Raw genomic sequence first — 17,042 nt, 5'->3', positions numbered from 1 at the left:
AAAAATTCAATGAATTACCCAGGCCTACTAAAAACTTCTAATCTTGATGCTAAAGCGGTGTTGCACAATCGTGCTGGTATTCAGGGAAATGTACTTTTGCCCCCTAAATAAACTAGCTGGCAAATGCTGCCCGCTCGTGCAAATCGTCCAAACCGAACAAAACTCCGGTACACGTTGCGGACAACGAAAATCGTCGGTTATGCTGAAGTTGCCATCATCTCACTACCATCGAGCGTCTTGGGAAAACTGAAATCGTTTCAGATTTCGCAAGCCAAAGCCGACATTGCGACAAGACTTTACTTGTTGAGCAGCGGATTTTTCCTGGGATGCTTCAAAGGCTTCAACCATAAATGGCTTTCGCAGCATTGCAACAAGAGATTTTTTCCAAATGCCAACCTCACGTTCAGGAGATTAAAACATGCTTGGAAATTGCCCGTTTAGGGCTTCCTGTTGGGACTGGCGGGTCGATGACTTGAGAATCCTCCAAATCAACCGTTTAGCGCCTGAACGTGTTTAAACTTGCCGCAGCAAATGAACAATAGGCTTTAACACAGCAGAGGAAATGAAGCAATCAACTAGTACCAAAGAGGGAAGCAAAGTGCAGTCGTTTCTTCAGGTGAATCAACTTTTCAAGTGATCCACTTGATGGTTGAAAAAAGTTTGGTACTTAAGCACCCCCCGGTGAGGTCGAAAATCGACGGCCGATTGATCTTGCAATGCATAGTGGGCCAACTTGCGAATAGTCTGTGGCAACATGCAGGCCTACAAGCGCACTTTCGCCGGATATAAACGAATGGTCAAGCAAAAGTTACTGAAGGTTTGAGCTAAAATTGCTTGTTTTGGACAAAAGGCAAATCATATTGGCAAATATCTGGCTTGTAATGCTTCTAAGGGAAAAAGTGATCGGGACCGTTAATGCAGCCTTTGAGCCCCTCACAGAGTGGATTTGGTCCACTCGAAAAAATCAAGCGTAAAAACACTCAAGATGAGAACGCTTTATTACATCGAAATGTACACTGTTTTATTGAGTCTCAGTCATCGTCTGGACACACAACAAAAGGGTTCGGAGGCGTCCTCCAAGTGACCCGTTTCCAATCCATGCGCTCATAATCCCATTCTGAGCTCAAGCCCTGAATGGGGTTCATTTGGAGGTCGATTTGGCGCCTCAGCTGAGCCCGTCTTCGCGAGGGCGAGAAAGACTCAGGCAACTCGCCGTAGACGAAGGTTCGCAAGTAGAGGTAAATCCAAATGGGCAAGGAGCAGAGCACGAGGGTCCATCCGAACACTTCTGGCCAGTCTCCTGAGCCACAAATTGGGGCTTATTTGGCACAGAAAATTGCACAAAAACTACCTGGTTGATTCAGAAATTCGGCATAAGTCTGGCAAAAGTTGGCGCGGTACAGAGTTTTCTTCTCCTCTTTACTCAGCAGCCGCCAGTCGCCTTTGGCCTTCTCGTTCAAACTTTGGATATCCGGCGTGGTTTCCTTCCATTTGATGGCCGGGAACGGAAAATCTGCCCAATCGGCATAACACGGCTGGCCATTCAATCCTTTAATCCTTGTTTTTGCAGAAATTTAGGAAAAAATTCCGTTGTCTTACCATAGCCGACTATCTCCCTGCTCCCAATCCGATCCAGCCAATACTGATCGCGCTTTCCCACCATGTGGCCCATGCATCGGATAGATCTCCAAACCTGCCTGGACTTGAGGATTTTCATTTTTCCTTCAACTTGACATGAGTCCTGATGAGTCGTTTTCAGCTGCCATGGTAACAACTTCCGTTAAATTACGGCCAAACTGACAATGCTGCGAAGTGGAGTCAACTGTTCACATTAGGGCGCGCTAGTGCCGGCTGGCAGGCTAGATGGCGCAAGGGTGCACATTTTTCTAGTCGGTGATCGATGCAAGGGTTCAAAGGGGCGATTTTCTGAGTTCATCGTCAGCTTTGCGCAGTGGCATTATCGTAACCAATGAGGTCTATCCGAGGTGCGATTATTGCTAGTTGAAAACTTTAACCAATACCCCGCCAAGTGCACGTGAAATACCGTGCGCTAAGGCAATTTTTGTGGGCCTCCATGGAGGCCGTCTGAAATAATCAATTTAATAGTTCGTTTCTTGAGGTTAAGCTCAGAAACTTCAGGAAGTTTTTAATGAAGAATCATTGACAAAATGACTTCATTTAGGTTTGATGATCTGTCCTGGGGAAGTTTGAGGAAAATTTGTAAAGAAGTGGAGAAGTGATCATTACCGAGAACTGTCACTATTTGATAGTTAAGTTGTCAAACTACAGCATATAGTTTTTGCGTTTCCTAAAATCAGATAAAAGTTCTATGAAAAACTCCTGCGAAAGGCGAAAAGTTAGTGAATGTTAAAGTTACAGTGATTTCAGAACTGAAAATGGATGGAATCTTTCTTGAACGGGTGAGCGAAAATAATGAAAAACGTAAACCTCTCATTATTTACCAAGGGACTTTTTGTATTATTTTTATTGCCTAGGGAGAGAAAGATAACTTCTCACTAGAGAAACGCAATGAACTGTATACTAAAGTACTTGTATACAGTTCATTGGGGAAACGGAGTAAATAATAGTGTCTTCTCAGGTTAGTAGTAAAAAATATTTTTCTATATTTCCACACTTTTGCACAATGTTGCAATATTTTACACATTAGTTGAACACTATTCTGGTCGGGGATTGGGAATAAAAAGCGTTGATGATGATTTCTAGAAAAAACCGTCTATTGTATATACATAGCTCAAAAGCCATGAACAAAAAAGTGTTAATAAATAATTATAAATAGGTATATTATTTTTGAATTGTTTTACTTGTCATCTTGTTGACACATTTTAAGATTATTGTTGTGTGGGACGACAATAATAATCTCAACATAAATTATATTTTTATGATTTTAAAATGTTTTTTTCTCGGATGACTAGCAACAAACGTAGTTTATACGCTATAGCTTCGGTCGCACGTCATCAGTGACGAAATTTGACTACCAACATAAAAAAATTATGCATGAAATTTGTGTCATAAGTTGAATCTTTTTTGTTGCGTTTTGGGCATTGGAGAACCTCAAGCAATCATAAAATGCGAAAAAACTTTAGAAACCTACAGAATTTAAAGCGATGTTGATTATTTATGATCACTTTTTAAATTATCAGTTTGTTGAAAATTACAATGCTGCCGAATCCATCGTAGATTCATCGGATATTTTTTAATGTCACGTGACGTTTGCTTGTTGCATTTGTCCATAACTTTTGCGTTGACGGAATATTGGTACTTTTCAAATAAACCATTAGTCCATAAAGAATAATCAGCAAAAGCGAGACGGCCTTCACATAATTTAATACTGTTGCGGGAATTTATTACCGGTATGGCAACAACGCTCTACCGACGATTAATGTCGTGCCACCAAACTTCAAATTTGTTATTCACCGTACCGATGGTGGCGCTGCGAAACGTCGAAATGCTCGTTGTTGATTGACAGTTAGGACTTGTCAGACTGGTTTATTTATTGGAGTTCATGCCATTAGGACGTAAAACAACCCTTACACATTTTTCGATCTGTTTCTATTTCGTTAAAAGGTTGCCAAAGTTGATTAGAATCAAACAAATCACATTCAGATGTAAACACCAATGTGACACGAGTGTCAAATTCTACTTAACTTGTGGTTAAAATTTTAGGCAGCAGGAGGCGGCTGGACGTCTATGGTTTGTTTACGTCTGACAGAATTGTTGCGCTTGCGCAAATGATGGAACAAATCTCCGGTTCGAACGTCCTGTGTCCTGATCTCGTGTGTTTTTATCCTTATTAACCCATGTTAACTACAGATTAATTATCAACAAAAACAAGTCAGATTATTAAGGTGCACATTTCTACAATACGCCGGAGTGAATTAACAATGGCTTCATACACGTAAGTGTACCCCCTTATTAAGGATCTGTAGTTAAGCATTTTTGCCTCAGCCCCAATAGAACAGTATCGAAAGAGGAGCTGTATCGAACGATGAACGCTTCAGGGGTGCTGGAACGGAGCCTCATTCTCAACAAGAAGCGCAGCAAGCTGAAAGAGAGTTTAGTATGGTGTGGAGTCAATGCCGCTTTCCTAGCCATCGTCGTTTACGATATGTGAGTGTCTTCAATAGATCTGGACTAAGTGACTAAGCCCTGTTTTAGTACGCAGACATGCCCCTGGGCAATGGGGTTCTACCATTACTTTGAGTATAGTCTGACTGTAGTGTTCAGTCTGAACGTTCTCTACTACTTGGCGCGGATGATTCGGCTGTACTTTTCTTGCGCTGACCAGATTGCCGTTACAGCCGAACAGAAGAAGCTGCTGGGCGTCCCAGATGCAGGTGAGACGCCGCTTGACTTGGCTGACTCACTTTTATTGATGCTTTTATGGCTTAGATCCCAACTACACCCTGATTAACTCGGCGAAATCACCCGTAAAACGGCTGAATAGCTTCTCGTCCCCCCAACAGTCGATGAACTTGAGCGGCTTTAGTTGGACGCCGCAGGCCTCCCCTGGCCAGGACACCACCCCCATGAACATGACCGCCCTCAGCTGGAGGTCCTTCGTTTCACCCAATCAGAGTAAGTGGAGTCGATTAACGCCTTGAGGGTATTCTAAGGATTTCTGCAGGTCTGAACTATTCCACCCAGTCCCCGTCGTGGGGCTGCGCCAAGCGGACCGAGAACGGAAAGCAGGTGAGCTTCCAAAATGTTTCCTCAATGCAGCACCTTGAGGATGACGATGAGGAGCTGGCGAAGCAGCACCCCAAGCCGGACGATGTAAGTTCGAATCCCGTCAAGTACTCGATGCTCCCAATAGCTTCATTCGGTATTCCAGGGCAAAATCACGCAGAACAATCTCCTGAGCTCGTTCTGGAGCCACCCAATCACGCAAACTTCCAAAGATATGAGCTCGTTTCTGAGGAAGAACCAGTACCAGTTGTCCACGCAGTCTACCAGTGAGTTGCAACTCTGGAAGCTGCAGGAAAAAACCCGCTTGTATCTGCAGAGTTGGTTTGTTCCGGGGATGTTTTATGTTTTATAGATAAAACTTTTGCAAAAAATCGAGACTTGTGTCAGCTTTCAAGCGCAAACCACCTCGGCAATTGCAAAAGTTGCTCGTGCTGATATTCCACTCCACACTTCCAGTAGACATTTTAAAGAAATGATGGTAAAAGACTTCAGTGTAACTTTGTTTCAGCGAAGCATTTGAGTGGAAGCCCGTCAGGCAACCCGGACGATAAAAGCAGCGGCAATGTGACCGCTTTGGAGGTCTGGACCAGGATCAATGTGGATACTGTGGCCTTAACGCAATGGAATGAAAACTTGAGAATGGTAAGTTTTCTTGGAAACGGAAAATTTGAGCGGAAAGTGCAGCTGCTTTTCCGTAGTGGTTGTCGCAGACAATCCTGGAGCGTCTGGTGAAGGAGTTCGACTTGATCAACAGCTCTCTGGAGAAGCACAACATGTCCGACATCAAAATTGGAAACGTTGGCCTGGACCGGCTGAGGAAAACTGCTCTAACGGTAGGGTTTTCCGCGAAAACTTCCCATTTTTACCCTCGAATGTTCCAGAGCCAAGTGGCTCATTTCATTCCCTCGATGTCGACCATCCTGTCGTTCTTGGAGCTGCACGCCAATCAACAGTACTTAACCAAGCGAATCCGGGAACTATCCAGAGGCGGCTGCATGAGCGAGTTTAAGTGGAACGGCGGCAGCAAATTCAACGGAAAGGAATGGGATGAATCCCTACCAACCGATTGCACTGTAAGCGCCTGGTCCTCATTTGTTGACTGAACTGGGAACATTTCTTTCGCTTTAGATTATCATGCATTTGTTGTCCTGCTATCTGGACACTCAGCTGATGCCCTCGCCGAATCTACCGGACACAAAAGCCTTCAGTGGACATTACTATGTGAAGGCAACGGATAAAATGCCCGCCTTGACGCCCAACAGTCTGTTTATACAGGAAGTGAGCGAAAAGCCGCCTCATTATCGCGTCATAGTGGGCGAGCAAATCTACGAAATGGTCAAGGTATGGGGCGAAATTCTCTCAATATTCCTTGCCTTTTTAAGTAACTAATCAAGGAATTTGTTTCAGGGCTACAACAATCTGTTCCACAGCATCGTGTTCTTTATCTATCACGTTAACAAGTTGGAACAGGGCATGCTGGGCAGAGTGAACTTGGGCAGAGCCGGCGTGAACATGTTGTGGATCATTGGCCAGAAGGAGTGAATGGATGGAGTATGGGGAATTTTACTACTCAGACCCGATAGAATACGTCTTAACAGTATTGCGAAGTCTCATTTGTGCCAAACTGATAATAATAATGTTTTTCAATGATTTATTGATCGCAGTAGTGAACCAAACCTACAACTTTTCATCTTGGGTGTAGAGGCTTTCGGCGAAAACAATGTCGCGCTTGATGGCTGCCGAAGCCTCCTCCATCTTCGTTCTGAGTGCGGGATTTCCGATGATTTTTGCGGCATCTCTCACGTCCATAATCGTCTCGTTTAGCTGCTGGATGCATCGCACTATTATTCCCTCTTGGATCTCCGTTAGTTTCATTATTTCCGCGAATGGCTAGAACACATGCAAAAGTGGTAGTTTTCACTCTATTCTGAAGTTTTAATCTATCAGGCGTTATCACTGTAAGCACATGAGCAAAAGGGCAGTGAGACATTCTTTGGACAAGTAAAAACGCAAAAAAACTACTGGTTTTTGTAAAAAAGTAGTTACGAGTGGAGAAAATTAAAAAAAAATGCGTCTTGAACACCGGTACTTCTGAAAAACAATATTATTACCTCAGCATTGGCCCAACGGTAGACCACATGCACCAAACCCACGTTCAGCTCGTTCTGGAACTCTTCAGTCTGGATGCCCAGCGCCAATTCCATGTTGGCGATTTTCTGATGCACCGATTTGATCAGTCTAATGCCCTGAAAGCAGGTTTTTTGCATGCAACAGCATTCTGGGCTAAGTATTACGTTTTTGAAGCTTAGATCAATTGCATTCCAGCACTTACTTTTTTGAGTTTGGGAGTCAGTTGCGGCTCGTACTCGCTGGGGTCTCCTCTGAGCTTCACTTGGAAGACCAAGCAAGAGAGGAGAGCAGCCACTTCGGGCGGTTTGAGATCAACGAAAATATCATCAACCACCAGTTCGGTTATCAATAGCTCATTCATGCCCATTTCGCAGGCAACGCTGCCTTTTAGTTTAACTGGAAAACCGATCAATCAGTGCCCGGCTGCCTGGGGTAGAATGTGCGTGTATTTACCGGTGTTTTCCCCATCCACATACCCCAAAGTCTTCAACAGCTCGATCCTGTTCTTGTAGTCCGGATACAAGGCCAGACTGGGCGTCGACAGTTGATACTCCAAGTCCTTCTTTTTCTCCTCCAAAAACTTCCTTTCGAAGACTGCGCCAAACTGCTCTTGGAAGTTCGGGATTCTGGTGCTGGGCAGGTGGTCGATAAGCTTGTCCTTCGCCTCGTACATTTCCACTAGATCAAAGTACAAATCCTGTCCGTTCACGTTCAAATCGCGGACGAAATGCACGAGCGCCAAGCTGGTTTTGCTCTCATTGGCCAGCAGGGTGAGCTTTTGCAACTCTTGCACAGCCTGCATGCACGTTTCACCTTTAAAAAATGTGTATAGTAGACGCTTTAGGTTGGGGGAATTGGCGGGTACCTGGTGGGTTGGACTTGAAGCGCTCCATTTGCCGCTTCTCCCAATCGGACTCCACCAGCTTGGTGTCCAGCTTCAGGCTTTTTGAGGATATTTCGAAAATATCCTCTGCATTTAATTTGAGGACTGTGTGGCTCGGTTTGCTTGAGGGCAAGAACAGCGTGTCTTCAGCTAGAGCCAGCATGTGGTACCAACTGTCGTCATTCGTATTGCCTCCTAATCCAAACAATTGATTACATCAAATAAAAGAAAGTTCTCTATGGAACGCATATTCAACTAGGAAGCGCCAAGGCCAAGGTTGGCTTTTGGAACTGGATAAGTTCTGATTTGTTTGGTTGGTGATTAGTGGTGGACGATGACTCACCTGAGTCCGCCTCGCTTGGATCAGTGAGCACCAACGCCATATACTGGGAGAGTTTCTTGGATATAATCAAGGCGAGCTTGTTGATGTGCCCTTTCTTAGTGATCACTATCAAAGCACCGGGCAGGAGCACTTTCTGCACTTTGGCAACCGCCACCAGCTTCGGCTGCAACGCAAAAAGTTGCAATCGAGCACACGCACGCTCAAGTGAGTACCATCAGTTCCATGCGCTTCTTCAGATAAAGATTGGCGGCGTCAAAGAACTTTGTCAGCGGCTGCAAGTAGCTGCTCAGCGACTGCTTGTGTAAATCTTGCAGCTTCTGTTCAGTCCTTTGCAGTTCCTCGTCCAATTCGGGTGCGTTTTTCTGATGGTCGGCCTCGCCAAAACTCTTCGATATCATCTGTTCAACGGTCAGGCTTTCCACTCGCAGCAGGCTCAGCACCTGAAATTACTCAACCATGTACTCATTATCAGCTTATCTTACGACTTACCATTCCATAGGTCAGTCGGAACTGGCTGACCAGCTTGCTGGGCTTGCCGGTCATCATTTGCTTCAGATCGCCCTCAGGCGGCACGTTCAGCTTGCACAGGATCAGAACGGTGCCTTTGTCGTCTTTGCCTCGTCTGCCCGCTCTGCCTGTAAATCGCCCAGAAAAGTTCAATGTGCTGATATGTATAGAGTGTTCCTTGACAAGCCAGTCTCTTTAGCGTGAATTTGCGCCAAAAATTCGTGTAAATAGGAAGAAATGCTTAAGTTTGCAGGTTTATACAAACAAGTGAAGGTAACTTGCCGGCCATTTGGATGTACTCGGCCGGGAGTAGATTGCGCTGCTCAAGTCCATCGTGTTTTCGAATAGAGTCGAATATTACGGTCCTTGTGGGCATGTTCACGCCCATCGCGAATGTTTCGGTGGCGAAGAGAATCTGGAAAAATCCAACTAATCTAAACTGCGCCAACACGCTGATAGGCTACCTTGATCAAGCCTTGCTGGAAGAGCATTTCGACGATCTCCTTGACTATGGGCAGTACGCCACTGTGATGGACGCCAATGCCTCTGCTCAGGATGTCGCGCATTTTCACTATTTGAGGAATGTTGCGATCGGGCTCCTTGAGCGACCTGCCCAAGAGTTAAGCGGTCACAAGTCGACTGGAACCCCGCTGGGGAGAACAACTTACCGGACGCATTTGTTGAAGAATTGATGAATATAGGACTTTTCGCGCTGCGTGGTCAGATCGAGATGCGACAGAATATCGGCATTAGTATCGCATCGTTGCCGAGAGAAAATAAAGGCCACCACTGGCAGCAGCTCGAATTTCAGCAAATGGTCCGCCAGACTGGTCCAGAGCGTTTTTTCCTGTTGTTTGTTCAGGAAGCGGATGTTGGGCTCCTTGAAGCGCTCCAGAGCCCCGGTAGCTTCAAAGTAGCTGCAATTCCCCATTAGTTTCTTAGATTATTTGAAAGTATATATATATCTTTTCTGCTGGATGTGCAAGTTGAGGGTTTACCCTTTAGGCTGCCACTTTTCCGCATCCATAATCAGGAATTTGTTGTTTCTGCTGCCGCCCCAGCGGCCAGTGTAGAGGAAATGCTGCAGTGGAACCGGCCGTTTTGTGGTGGTGATCACATAGACTTTCCTTTTATGGGTTCGGCCCAGCCAGTCGGCGAATTCCAGAGTGTTGGGAACGGTTGCGCTCAGCAGGACCACACAAACTTCTTTTGGCAGCATTATGAGCACTTGCTCCCATACATGGCCCCTGCTGCGGTCGTTTATATAATGCACCTCAGAAGGAAACATTCACATACTTGAATAGGACTTGAATGGAAGCTCAAAGCTCACCTCATCAAAAATCACATACTCAATATCCCTGGTAATGTCGCTGCCGCAATACAGCATGGAGCGCAATATCTCTGTAGTCATAATCAAGCAGGAGGCCTTTTGGTTGATTTGGAAGTCTCCCGTTATCAGGCCTACGTCCTTAAACTCTTCCCTGTTGGAATGAATGAAAAAACTGAATTCTGTTGCAAATTGGGGGTTTGAGGGCAGTTACTTGAAGTCGCGGTACTTCTGATTGGACAACGCTTTGATTGGGGAGGTGTAAATCGTCCTGGTCATGTGCTTTTGCGAAAGGGAAATTGCGTACTCGGCCACCACAGTTTTGCCTGCAACCAATCAGGAGCTACGACTGCTTCTATCAGTTTCACTTGGTCTAGGGTGTATTTACCAGCTGACGTATGGGCAGCGACAAAAACGTGATTGTGCTGCTCCAGCTGCATGATGGCCAGTTTCTGGAAGTTATCCAGCTCAAACGGGAACTTCTTGGCCATATCGGGGACTTTTTTCTCAAAGTCCGTGATCTTCTGGTTGGGGTCCAGAGGAATGGCCCATTCGCTGCCGCCACACAGCAACGCAGATGGAGGTTGGACGGAAATGTTCAATACCTGGACCTCTTTGGGGAGCACCTCCTGCTCCTCGGGCAGCAGTTCTGTGCTTGGCACCGTCTCCTCCAGTTCGCTCTCCTCCTTTTTCTGCTCGAACGCCCCTAAAAGTTCCTCCTCTTGATGGATCAGCTCTAGAAGATTGATAGTGGCCCCCAAGGGCACTTGGGGCTGGTCTGCGCTCTCTTTGATCAAACTCCGGCCATCTTCAGCAAATGCTAGGCCTCTGCTGAAGCCCGGCGGAACGACCAGCAGCTCTAAAACCTTCAATTAGCGGCGATAGAATGGATGTTGGGCAATCTTTACCGGAATTGTCCAGTAGCCGGTTGCGTTTAGGCAGATTGAGGGTTGGCTCTGGAAAGCTGATGGGCTGGAACGGGATGCTGGAGGAGTTGCCTCGCACCGCCTCATCAGGAGGGGCGGGCTCCCGGTTAAAAGACATGGAGTTGCGAGCGTTTGCTCCTACAGAATCCAGGGGCACTTCATGGAATTGCAAGATCTGGCCGGTATCCAGGTCTCTTTGCACCTTCACTTTACATTAGGGGGCTCCATTGCGGAAGTGCGAACTCAATGACTTACTCTAAGGGTAGTGGAGGGCGAAGCCCCATCAACGCACAGCAGCTCCACGGGCTGCGCCTTCCGCGGCCAAAACTGCTGGTTTTTCTTGTACTGGTGAATCGACAGGCGCTCCGGACACAACAGGTACTTTTCCAGCTCTTCCATGGTGTCCGAGAAAATCGGCGGAACGTCCAGCGACGTCATCGTTAGCTATATTTTGGAAAGTTGCAAAAGTGTTTTCAGACTTTTCAAAAAATTGGCAAGTTGAGGTTAGTAATGCCCATAGATAAAGACAAATGATGAAGATTCCAATGATGATTAGCCAAAAAGAGATGCCAACTAGTGGAGGGATGCATGCCATTGTCTAGTTTAATTAGTAAAATTACTGATTTCTTGCCTATGACTTGGAAAAAAAGCTGAAAAATTTACGGTACAGAAAACACTAAAATTGGCGCATTTTGGTTATTTTCGAGTTAACTCGCATGCATAGGGTTTTTCTCAGTCGGTTGTTTGGCTCGGTCGTAGAAAGTAGGGTTTTAATTTTTCGATGTTGGCAGCAGTCGTTTGGTGTCCGTGAGCGAAAGTTAAATGGTCGGCAGGCCCGGTGTTGAAATTTCGCGATTAGATACAAATTAACTGAATATTAGCAGAGCTTGATTGGGGCTAACTAATCAACAAACACAGGTAAGTACATTCAGTAGTTCGTGTTAAGGGTAGCGGCCGGAACTGGAGGCCAACGGCTTGATGACACCGTTCCAAATAAGCCCTCGACATTTGGACTGTCTTCGAAAAAAATTGCGTTAAATTCAAGTTATTTTGATTGGAAATTGCCCTCTGTTTGACCACGGGTTGCCCAAACCGGTTATTTATAGCACGCAGCATTGGCAGGGCTGCAGTAGCAGCTCGAGGCCCCCAGTTGGGGGGACCCACTTAACCCCAAACAGTCTGTACGTTTCTTGCCGGGGGATATTGGTCTGGTGTTGTTAAATTGGTCATCAGGTCAGAAGTACAACAGTTTCACTACTTTTATAGCAAGTTGTTGCTCTTAATGGCCCTGTTGCTGGTTGTTGTTTGGACATGAAGATGGGTTAGGCTCGGTGATTCGAGCAACTAGTGTTAAGGGCTTGGCCCCATTCAACTGCAGCCAGTTATGACTAGGCGTCTGTGCTTGCATGTGTTGTGTCTTGGTCGAATTTTCACGTAGGTATTTACATGCAGATGTAAATTTTTTTAGCTCTGCATCGAAGTTCCATCATTTGTATTGGTTGAACTAAAATGGTCTCAGTTTTTCGTTCAAATCTTCCTTATTGCGACGGGAAAATTTTCAAGTGGTTCGGGCTTTTGGGCTTTTTTCTGGCTCGGGTACATGCTCAAGAATTTCGCAAAAGTCAGCCACTGCTGAGAGTCTAATAAGATTTTTCTAGATGTTCGCTAAAACCTTTTTTATTGTGTCATGATTGCAAGTTTCCCCCTTCGTGCTTTAGCGTGGCGTCTTTGCAACTTAGGAGTATTCGGCAATTCGACGTCCAAAATCAAATGATTTGTAAAAATCAGTCAGCTTTAGGGATCCTAATTAATTTTCGTCAGCTTTTAACTCACATCTTTATTTTCACTGTGCTGGGGCATTTGGAAATTTCGATTTTTTGCTCAAATTTACTGCAAGTTAGGAGGATTCTTGAGTTTCACGTCGAGGGTCAGCATCTTCTAAAGAATCAGTTCCTCAGTGTTCGTTTTTGTTGCCCCAAAATGTGAAGGTATTTCCACTAGTTTGGAAGTTTCGCTTTGTTCAAGTTCAAAGGCTTATGAAAAATCAACCAACCCTCATATTCAATGAAAACCTTCGCAGCTTTTCACTCAAACATTTGGTTTTATTGTGCCAAATTTGCAAATGGCTGGTAGGTTGCCTTAGTTTGGGAATTTCGATTTTTCTTGATATAATTGATCCACCACAAGGAGGCCTTTTGAACTTCATGTCCAGGCTCAGCGTCTTGTAAAAAATCAGCCAACGCTCGGATTCTAACGAAATTTCCTCGGATTTTAGCTGCAACCTTTCTTTTTGCTGTGAAAAAACTTCAAGTTGCTACTTCCACAAGTTTTCCACTGTGCAGGCAAATAATTTACTTTTGATAATTTCCTATCGGTTGGCCATTGTTGGATTCCTCGAAGCGGTTTGTCTGGAAAGGTGCCAACAAGCGATCAATCCAGTGACTGACCTATAGAAGCCTTCTTTAGACTGTACAAAGGTACAAAACCGCTTACTTATTGGGTTTGGGTATGCAATCTTCAGTGAGTCATTGCTTCCAAGCCCGTCTTCAAACCAATGTTGACACGGCATTCCATGCTTGGACGATTGCTGAGTGGAACAATTATTCCCGATTTAGTGACGGGCGTGGCTCAGCCAGTATTTAATTCCGAAGGAAACTAAAAACAACAAAACATGCTGTAGAACTTTGCGATAACGGCAATCAGTCGGTTGATCTTTTAATGAGAGTGTGAATTACGTAGTTGTTGCGTCCGGTTGCTCGGTGTGTTGTTGAAACGAGCGGCTTTTTCCAGATAAAATGGCAGTGAACGTGTACTCAACAAACGTGACGTCCGAGAACTTATCCAGGCATGACATGCTGGCCTGGGTGAACGAATGTCTGCAGAGCGACTACAGAAAAATTGAAGAACTCTGTACTGGCGCGGCCTATTGCCAGTTTATGGATATGCTGTTCCATGGTTAGTCAGCACACTGCGAAAAAACCATTCTTAGTCTAATTCTGGTTGGTTTGCAGGTTCCGTGCAGCTGAAGCGAGTGAAATTCCGCACGAATCTCGAGCATGAGTATATACAGAATTTCAAAATATTGCAAGCGGCGTTCAAGAAAATGGGAGTAGACAAGGTAAGGTGGCCAGGCGAGTTCAATACGTGTATGTCTTGTTGTCTTGAGTTAGATTATCCCGGTGGATAAGCTGATTAAGGGCCGGTTTCAAGACAACTTCGAGTTTCTGCAGTGGTTTAAGAAATTTTTTGACGCAAATTACGATGGCCGCGACTACGATGCTCTGGACACTCGAAGCGGGATTGGTTTGGGCTCTGGATCCAGTCACAGCAATGGACACCATAAAACGGCCCCACCCCCCAGGCATGGTATGGGTCGGTTTCGCTTAAAGGGTGGATGGACAGTGCTTGCGTCGAATCAGAGTTGCCGGTTGCTAAAAACTGTAAACCTTCCCTTGATCGGTAGTAAAGTCAACTACTGGCAACTCTCAGCGAAGGACGCCATCCACCCTCCAAAGGTCCCTCTGGTGCTGTGCTGTCCCTCTTTGTAGTCCGCCTACTAGTGCTGCTGTCCAGCTATCTCATCGTGACTTACTTTGTTTTGATTTTGGTTTCATTCAGTCATCATTGCGTTGAATTAATTGTTTCCAGCACATTTCTATCATACTGTGACCGCATTCTAGATAGTGGCCATCGACAAACTGGTGAAGGGCCGATTCCAGGACAATTTCGAGTTTTTGCAATGGTTTAAGAAGTTCTTCGACGCCAACTATCAGGGGACCGGCTACGACGCGTTGGCGGCCAGGGGTGGCGAAGGCATGGGCAACGGAGGAGCGGGCGCCCCCAAAGGGAACAGCCTTATGCAAAAGAAGCCGATGGGTGCGATGGTTCAGCCCTCCGCAATCGCCAAGTCGACAACGAAGTCAATACCGCCAGCCCGATCCAGTATGTCCTCAAGCATCTTTAACAAATGTTTCAATCATTTTTCGTCCTTGATTTTTACTCCGAATGTGAACAATTGATCAGTATTTGGGCGTTAGACAAATGCGAATGCACGTGACGCGTGAATAGAAACGAAAAACCTTCATTTGTGGCTTATATTCAACGATTTTATGTTAACCGTTGCTTTGCTTTGCTTGCCACTCAGCTGGGCATCATGAGTGGCAGCCACAAATGAAGCCAAATGTTGCAATTGCGTGTCTGACTGTGACTAGGAGTTGATTTGACTATTTTCATTTCTCTGTTGAGGTCATGCTATTTTCATTGTCTTCATTCGCTTCACCGCTTATGCAAACCTGGCACGCTCTAGTAACCGAGCGGAAGGAAGTTCGATGCTGATTTCTTTTTCGGTGCTCTAGTGCCTAAGGCGACTGCTCCTAGGACTGTTCCCGCCTCCAAACCGGCTGCCAATCGAAATGCTGGCGACAGTTCCGGACAACTGGAGGATCTCAAGAGCCAACTCGAGGGATACAAGGTAGCTGTGTTTTTCTTGTTCCTCAGGGTTTTTTTTGCTAACTGTGCCCTATTTTCAGGGCTCAATCGACGGGTTGGAGAAGGAGCGCGACTTCTACTTTGGCAAGCTGCGGGATATTGAGGTAATGTGCCAGGAAGCCGAAGGCGACAACCCATTGATCCAGAAAATCCTAGATGTGCTCTACGCTACTGAGGTAAGAGTTAGTACTTTTTTTTTCGTCTCTTTTGTCGATTTTTTACATGCTGGAACAAGTATGCTCGCTGAAAATAAACAGCCTTTAAACAGCTTTTAATCTACATACCAGCCCAGCATTTTTGAGTCGCCAGTTTTATTTTTATTTTTTATTATTACTAGGCTAAGATCGCTTTGAAGTTGTGTCTTCCATTCCATAGCTTACTCATCATGTAACTGGTCAGAGTTTAAGTCGAAAAAATGTTTTTTTTTTCAAGTTTTTTGCGTAGTTTCGAGGTGATTTTAAAGCAAACTAGTCGAAACTCGGGGATTTTCAGGACAGAACAGCGCCACCGAAATAAAAAATGCAGGATTGTCTGAGATAATCCGCCTTGAAGATTCTTTGTTCGCGTTTTGACGAAGGAGGCCCCAGGTACTTTGTTATGGTGTTGATACCAAATCGGGTAGAAATGATGAAGAAATTGCGTCATCTGATAGAAAACGCGCTTTTGTTGCCAAACATGGCAGAGCATTTACTGCAAAATTCAGCCGATGCCGATCAGAAATTGTTCTCACTTTTTTGTTGAAATAATCATTTTTACTGTGCCAAATTTGCCAAAACTGCTTCTTTCAGTAGTTTGAGTTTCGATTTTTTTTAGATCCATGTTCAACTGTTCGTAACAGATCAGCCAATGGTCGGATTTTAATAAAAATCCGGTAGCTTTTAGGCCAAACCTTCCTTTTTGTTGAGCCCAAATTGTTTGTCTGCCCAATAGTTTGGGAGTTTAGATTTTTGTTAAGCTGCGCCGCAAGTTGTAGGATCCTTAAATTTCACGAAGTTTGCAGGCTTCAGAAAAATCAACCGACGGTCAGATTCAAGGGAAACCTTCCCAGCTTTTAACTCAAATATTTATTTTTATTGTTCCCAAGGGCGAATTCAATTCTCTATCCAACGATGCCAAAACGAATTCTGTGGCTCGAATGGTTCTTGAGAAACTTCGAAAAAAACAGCGTCATGTTCAAGTGGATTTTGCAACTTAAAAAAAACCGCGCAAATCTAAAACTTCTGAAATTCAAGCATTTTTTGAGAAAACTGCCAACATTTTCTTATTTATGGTTCACTTTCTAAAAAGGCCATTTATTTCTGTCTAGAATGATGTACAAATGAGCGTTCTTGCTCATTTTGCCTTCGAGAAATGAGCAAAACCGGGACGGAAAACATGGAATTTTGGCATAATCTTGCACCTAAGTGTCTGATTTTCAAATTTTGCTTTCTGGGTCAAAACTACTCGAATTTCCTCACTAACGTTGTTATGACTGAATCGAGTTTTCTCTATTTAACGATGCCAAAACGAATTCTCTGGTTCGAATGGTTCTTGAGAAACTTCGAAAAAAGCAGCGTTAGGTTCAAGTGGATTTTTCAACTCAAAGAAAACCACGCAAATTAAAAACTTCTTGAATTCAAGCATTTTTTGAGAAAACTGCCAACATTTCCTTATCGATGGTTCACTTTCTGAAAAGGCCATTTATTTCTGTCTAGAATGATGTACAAATGAGCGTTCTTGCTCATTTTGCCT

General features: G+C 44.8%; 4 protein-coding genes and 1 non-coding gene across 19 annotated transcripts in view; 3 read left to right on the top strand and 2 right to left on the bottom strand.

Moving 5' to 3' along the window:
- Nucleotides 1-975: 975 nt before the first annotated feature.
- Nucleotides 976-1,792, bottom strand: LOC109544174. Its single transcript, XM_019914237.2, has 3 exons — nucleotides 1,600-1,792; nucleotides 1,352-1,549; nucleotides 976-1,300 (listed from the first exon to the last, which is right to left on the bottom strand). Exons 1-3 carry the CDS (start codon nucleotides 1,715-1,717, stop codon nucleotides 1,032-1,034), a joined length of 585 nt encoding a protein of 194 aa, XP_019769796.2. The 5' UTR covers nucleotides 1,718-1,792; the 3' UTR covers nucleotides 976-1,031.
- A 137-nt stretch (nucleotides 1,793-1,929) lies between these two features.
- LOC109544153 (transmembrane protein 209) lies at nucleotides 1,930-6,361 on the top strand. 8 transcript variants are annotated; one of them, XM_048662047.1, is made up of 12 exons: nucleotides 1,930-2,420; nucleotides 2,496-2,599; nucleotides 3,685-3,916; nucleotides 3,967-4,128; nucleotides 4,177-4,355; nucleotides 4,411-4,596; nucleotides 4,646-4,794; nucleotides 4,853-4,973; nucleotides 5,216-5,349; nucleotides 5,406-5,780; nucleotides 5,836-6,048; nucleotides 6,115-6,361. In XM_048662047.1, the coding sequence occupies exons 3-12, from the start codon at nucleotides 3,903-3,905 to the stop codon at nucleotides 6,247-6,249; spliced, it is 1,668 nt and encodes a 555-aa protein (XP_048518004.1). In that variant the 5' UTR covers nucleotides 1,930-2,420; nucleotides 2,496-2,599; nucleotides 3,685-3,902; the 3' UTR covers nucleotides 6,250-6,361. The 8 variants fall into 8 exon arrangements, with proteins under 8 accessions (XP_048518004.1, XP_048518003.1, XP_048518005.1 ...); XM_048662046.1 differs by having other exon boundaries at nucleotides 2,467-2,599; XM_048662048.1 differs by having other exon boundaries at nucleotides 1,930-2,442.
- On the top strand, nucleotides 1,941-2,081 carry LOC125502879. The gene has a single exon (XR_007280594.1). It is a non-coding gene; the product is annotated as a U4 spliceosomal RNA (small nuclear RNA).
- Nucleotides 6,345-11,512, bottom strand: LOC109544142 (helicase SKI2W). Its single transcript, XM_019914183.2, has 17 exons — nucleotides 11,079-11,512; nucleotides 10,806-11,025; nucleotides 10,286-10,756; nucleotides 10,112-10,223; nucleotides 9,901-10,051; nucleotides 9,569-9,843; nucleotides 9,239-9,487; nucleotides 9,035-9,179; nucleotides 8,853-8,985; nucleotides 8,553-8,698; nucleotides 8,276-8,503; nucleotides 8,064-8,226; nucleotides 7,703-7,915; nucleotides 7,291-7,650; nucleotides 7,040-7,233; nucleotides 6,819-6,953; nucleotides 6,345-6,597 (listed from the first exon to the last, which is right to left on the bottom strand). The coding sequence occupies exons 1-17, from the start codon at nucleotides 11,259-11,261 to the stop codon at nucleotides 6,385-6,387; spliced, it is 3,591 nt and encodes a 1,196-aa protein (XP_019769742.2). The 5' UTR covers nucleotides 11,262-11,512; the 3' UTR covers nucleotides 6,345-6,384.
- A 73-nt stretch (nucleotides 11,513-11,585) lies between these two features.
- LOC109544168 (microtubule-associated protein RP/EB family member 1) overlaps nucleotides 11,586-17,042 on the top strand; it is a 6,865-nt gene continuing 1,408 nt past the window's right edge. For 2 of the 8 annotated variants that reach the window (XM_019914226.2, XM_019914222.2), the window contains exons 1-6: nucleotides 11,586-11,741; nucleotides 13,614-13,778; nucleotides 13,835-13,941; nucleotides 14,504-14,765; nucleotides 15,179-15,294; nucleotides 15,353-15,487. In XM_019914226.2, the coding sequence (XP_019769785.1) occupies nucleotides 13,619-13,778; nucleotides 13,835-13,941; nucleotides 14,504-14,765; nucleotides 15,179-15,294; nucleotides 15,353-15,487 (780 nt within the window). In that variant the 5' untranslated portion in view covers nucleotides 11,586-11,741; nucleotides 13,614-13,618. Of the gene's footprint in view, nucleotides 11,742-13,613; nucleotides 13,779-13,834; nucleotides 13,942-13,993; nucleotides 14,190-14,503; nucleotides 14,766-15,178; nucleotides 15,295-15,352; nucleotides 15,494-17,042 lie in introns of all 8 variants that reach the window. The other 6 variants (XM_019914225.2, XM_019914221.2, XM_019914228.2 and 3 more) reach the window with 3 other exon arrangements.

Source organism: Dendroctonus ponderosae, unplaced genomic scaffold (genome assembly GCF_020466585.1).
Source record: "Dendroctonus ponderosae isolate FM_Combo_2020 unplaced genomic scaffold, Dpon_F_20191213v2 Dpon_F_20191213_10, whole genome shotgun sequence".
In the NCBI taxonomy this organism is placed as follows: Eukaryota; Metazoa; Arthropoda; class Insecta; order Coleoptera; family Curculionidae; genus Dendroctonus; species Dendroctonus ponderosae.
The sequence above is the reverse complement of the archived record's forward strand: the minus strand, read 5'-3'. Positions and strand labels throughout refer to the sequence as shown.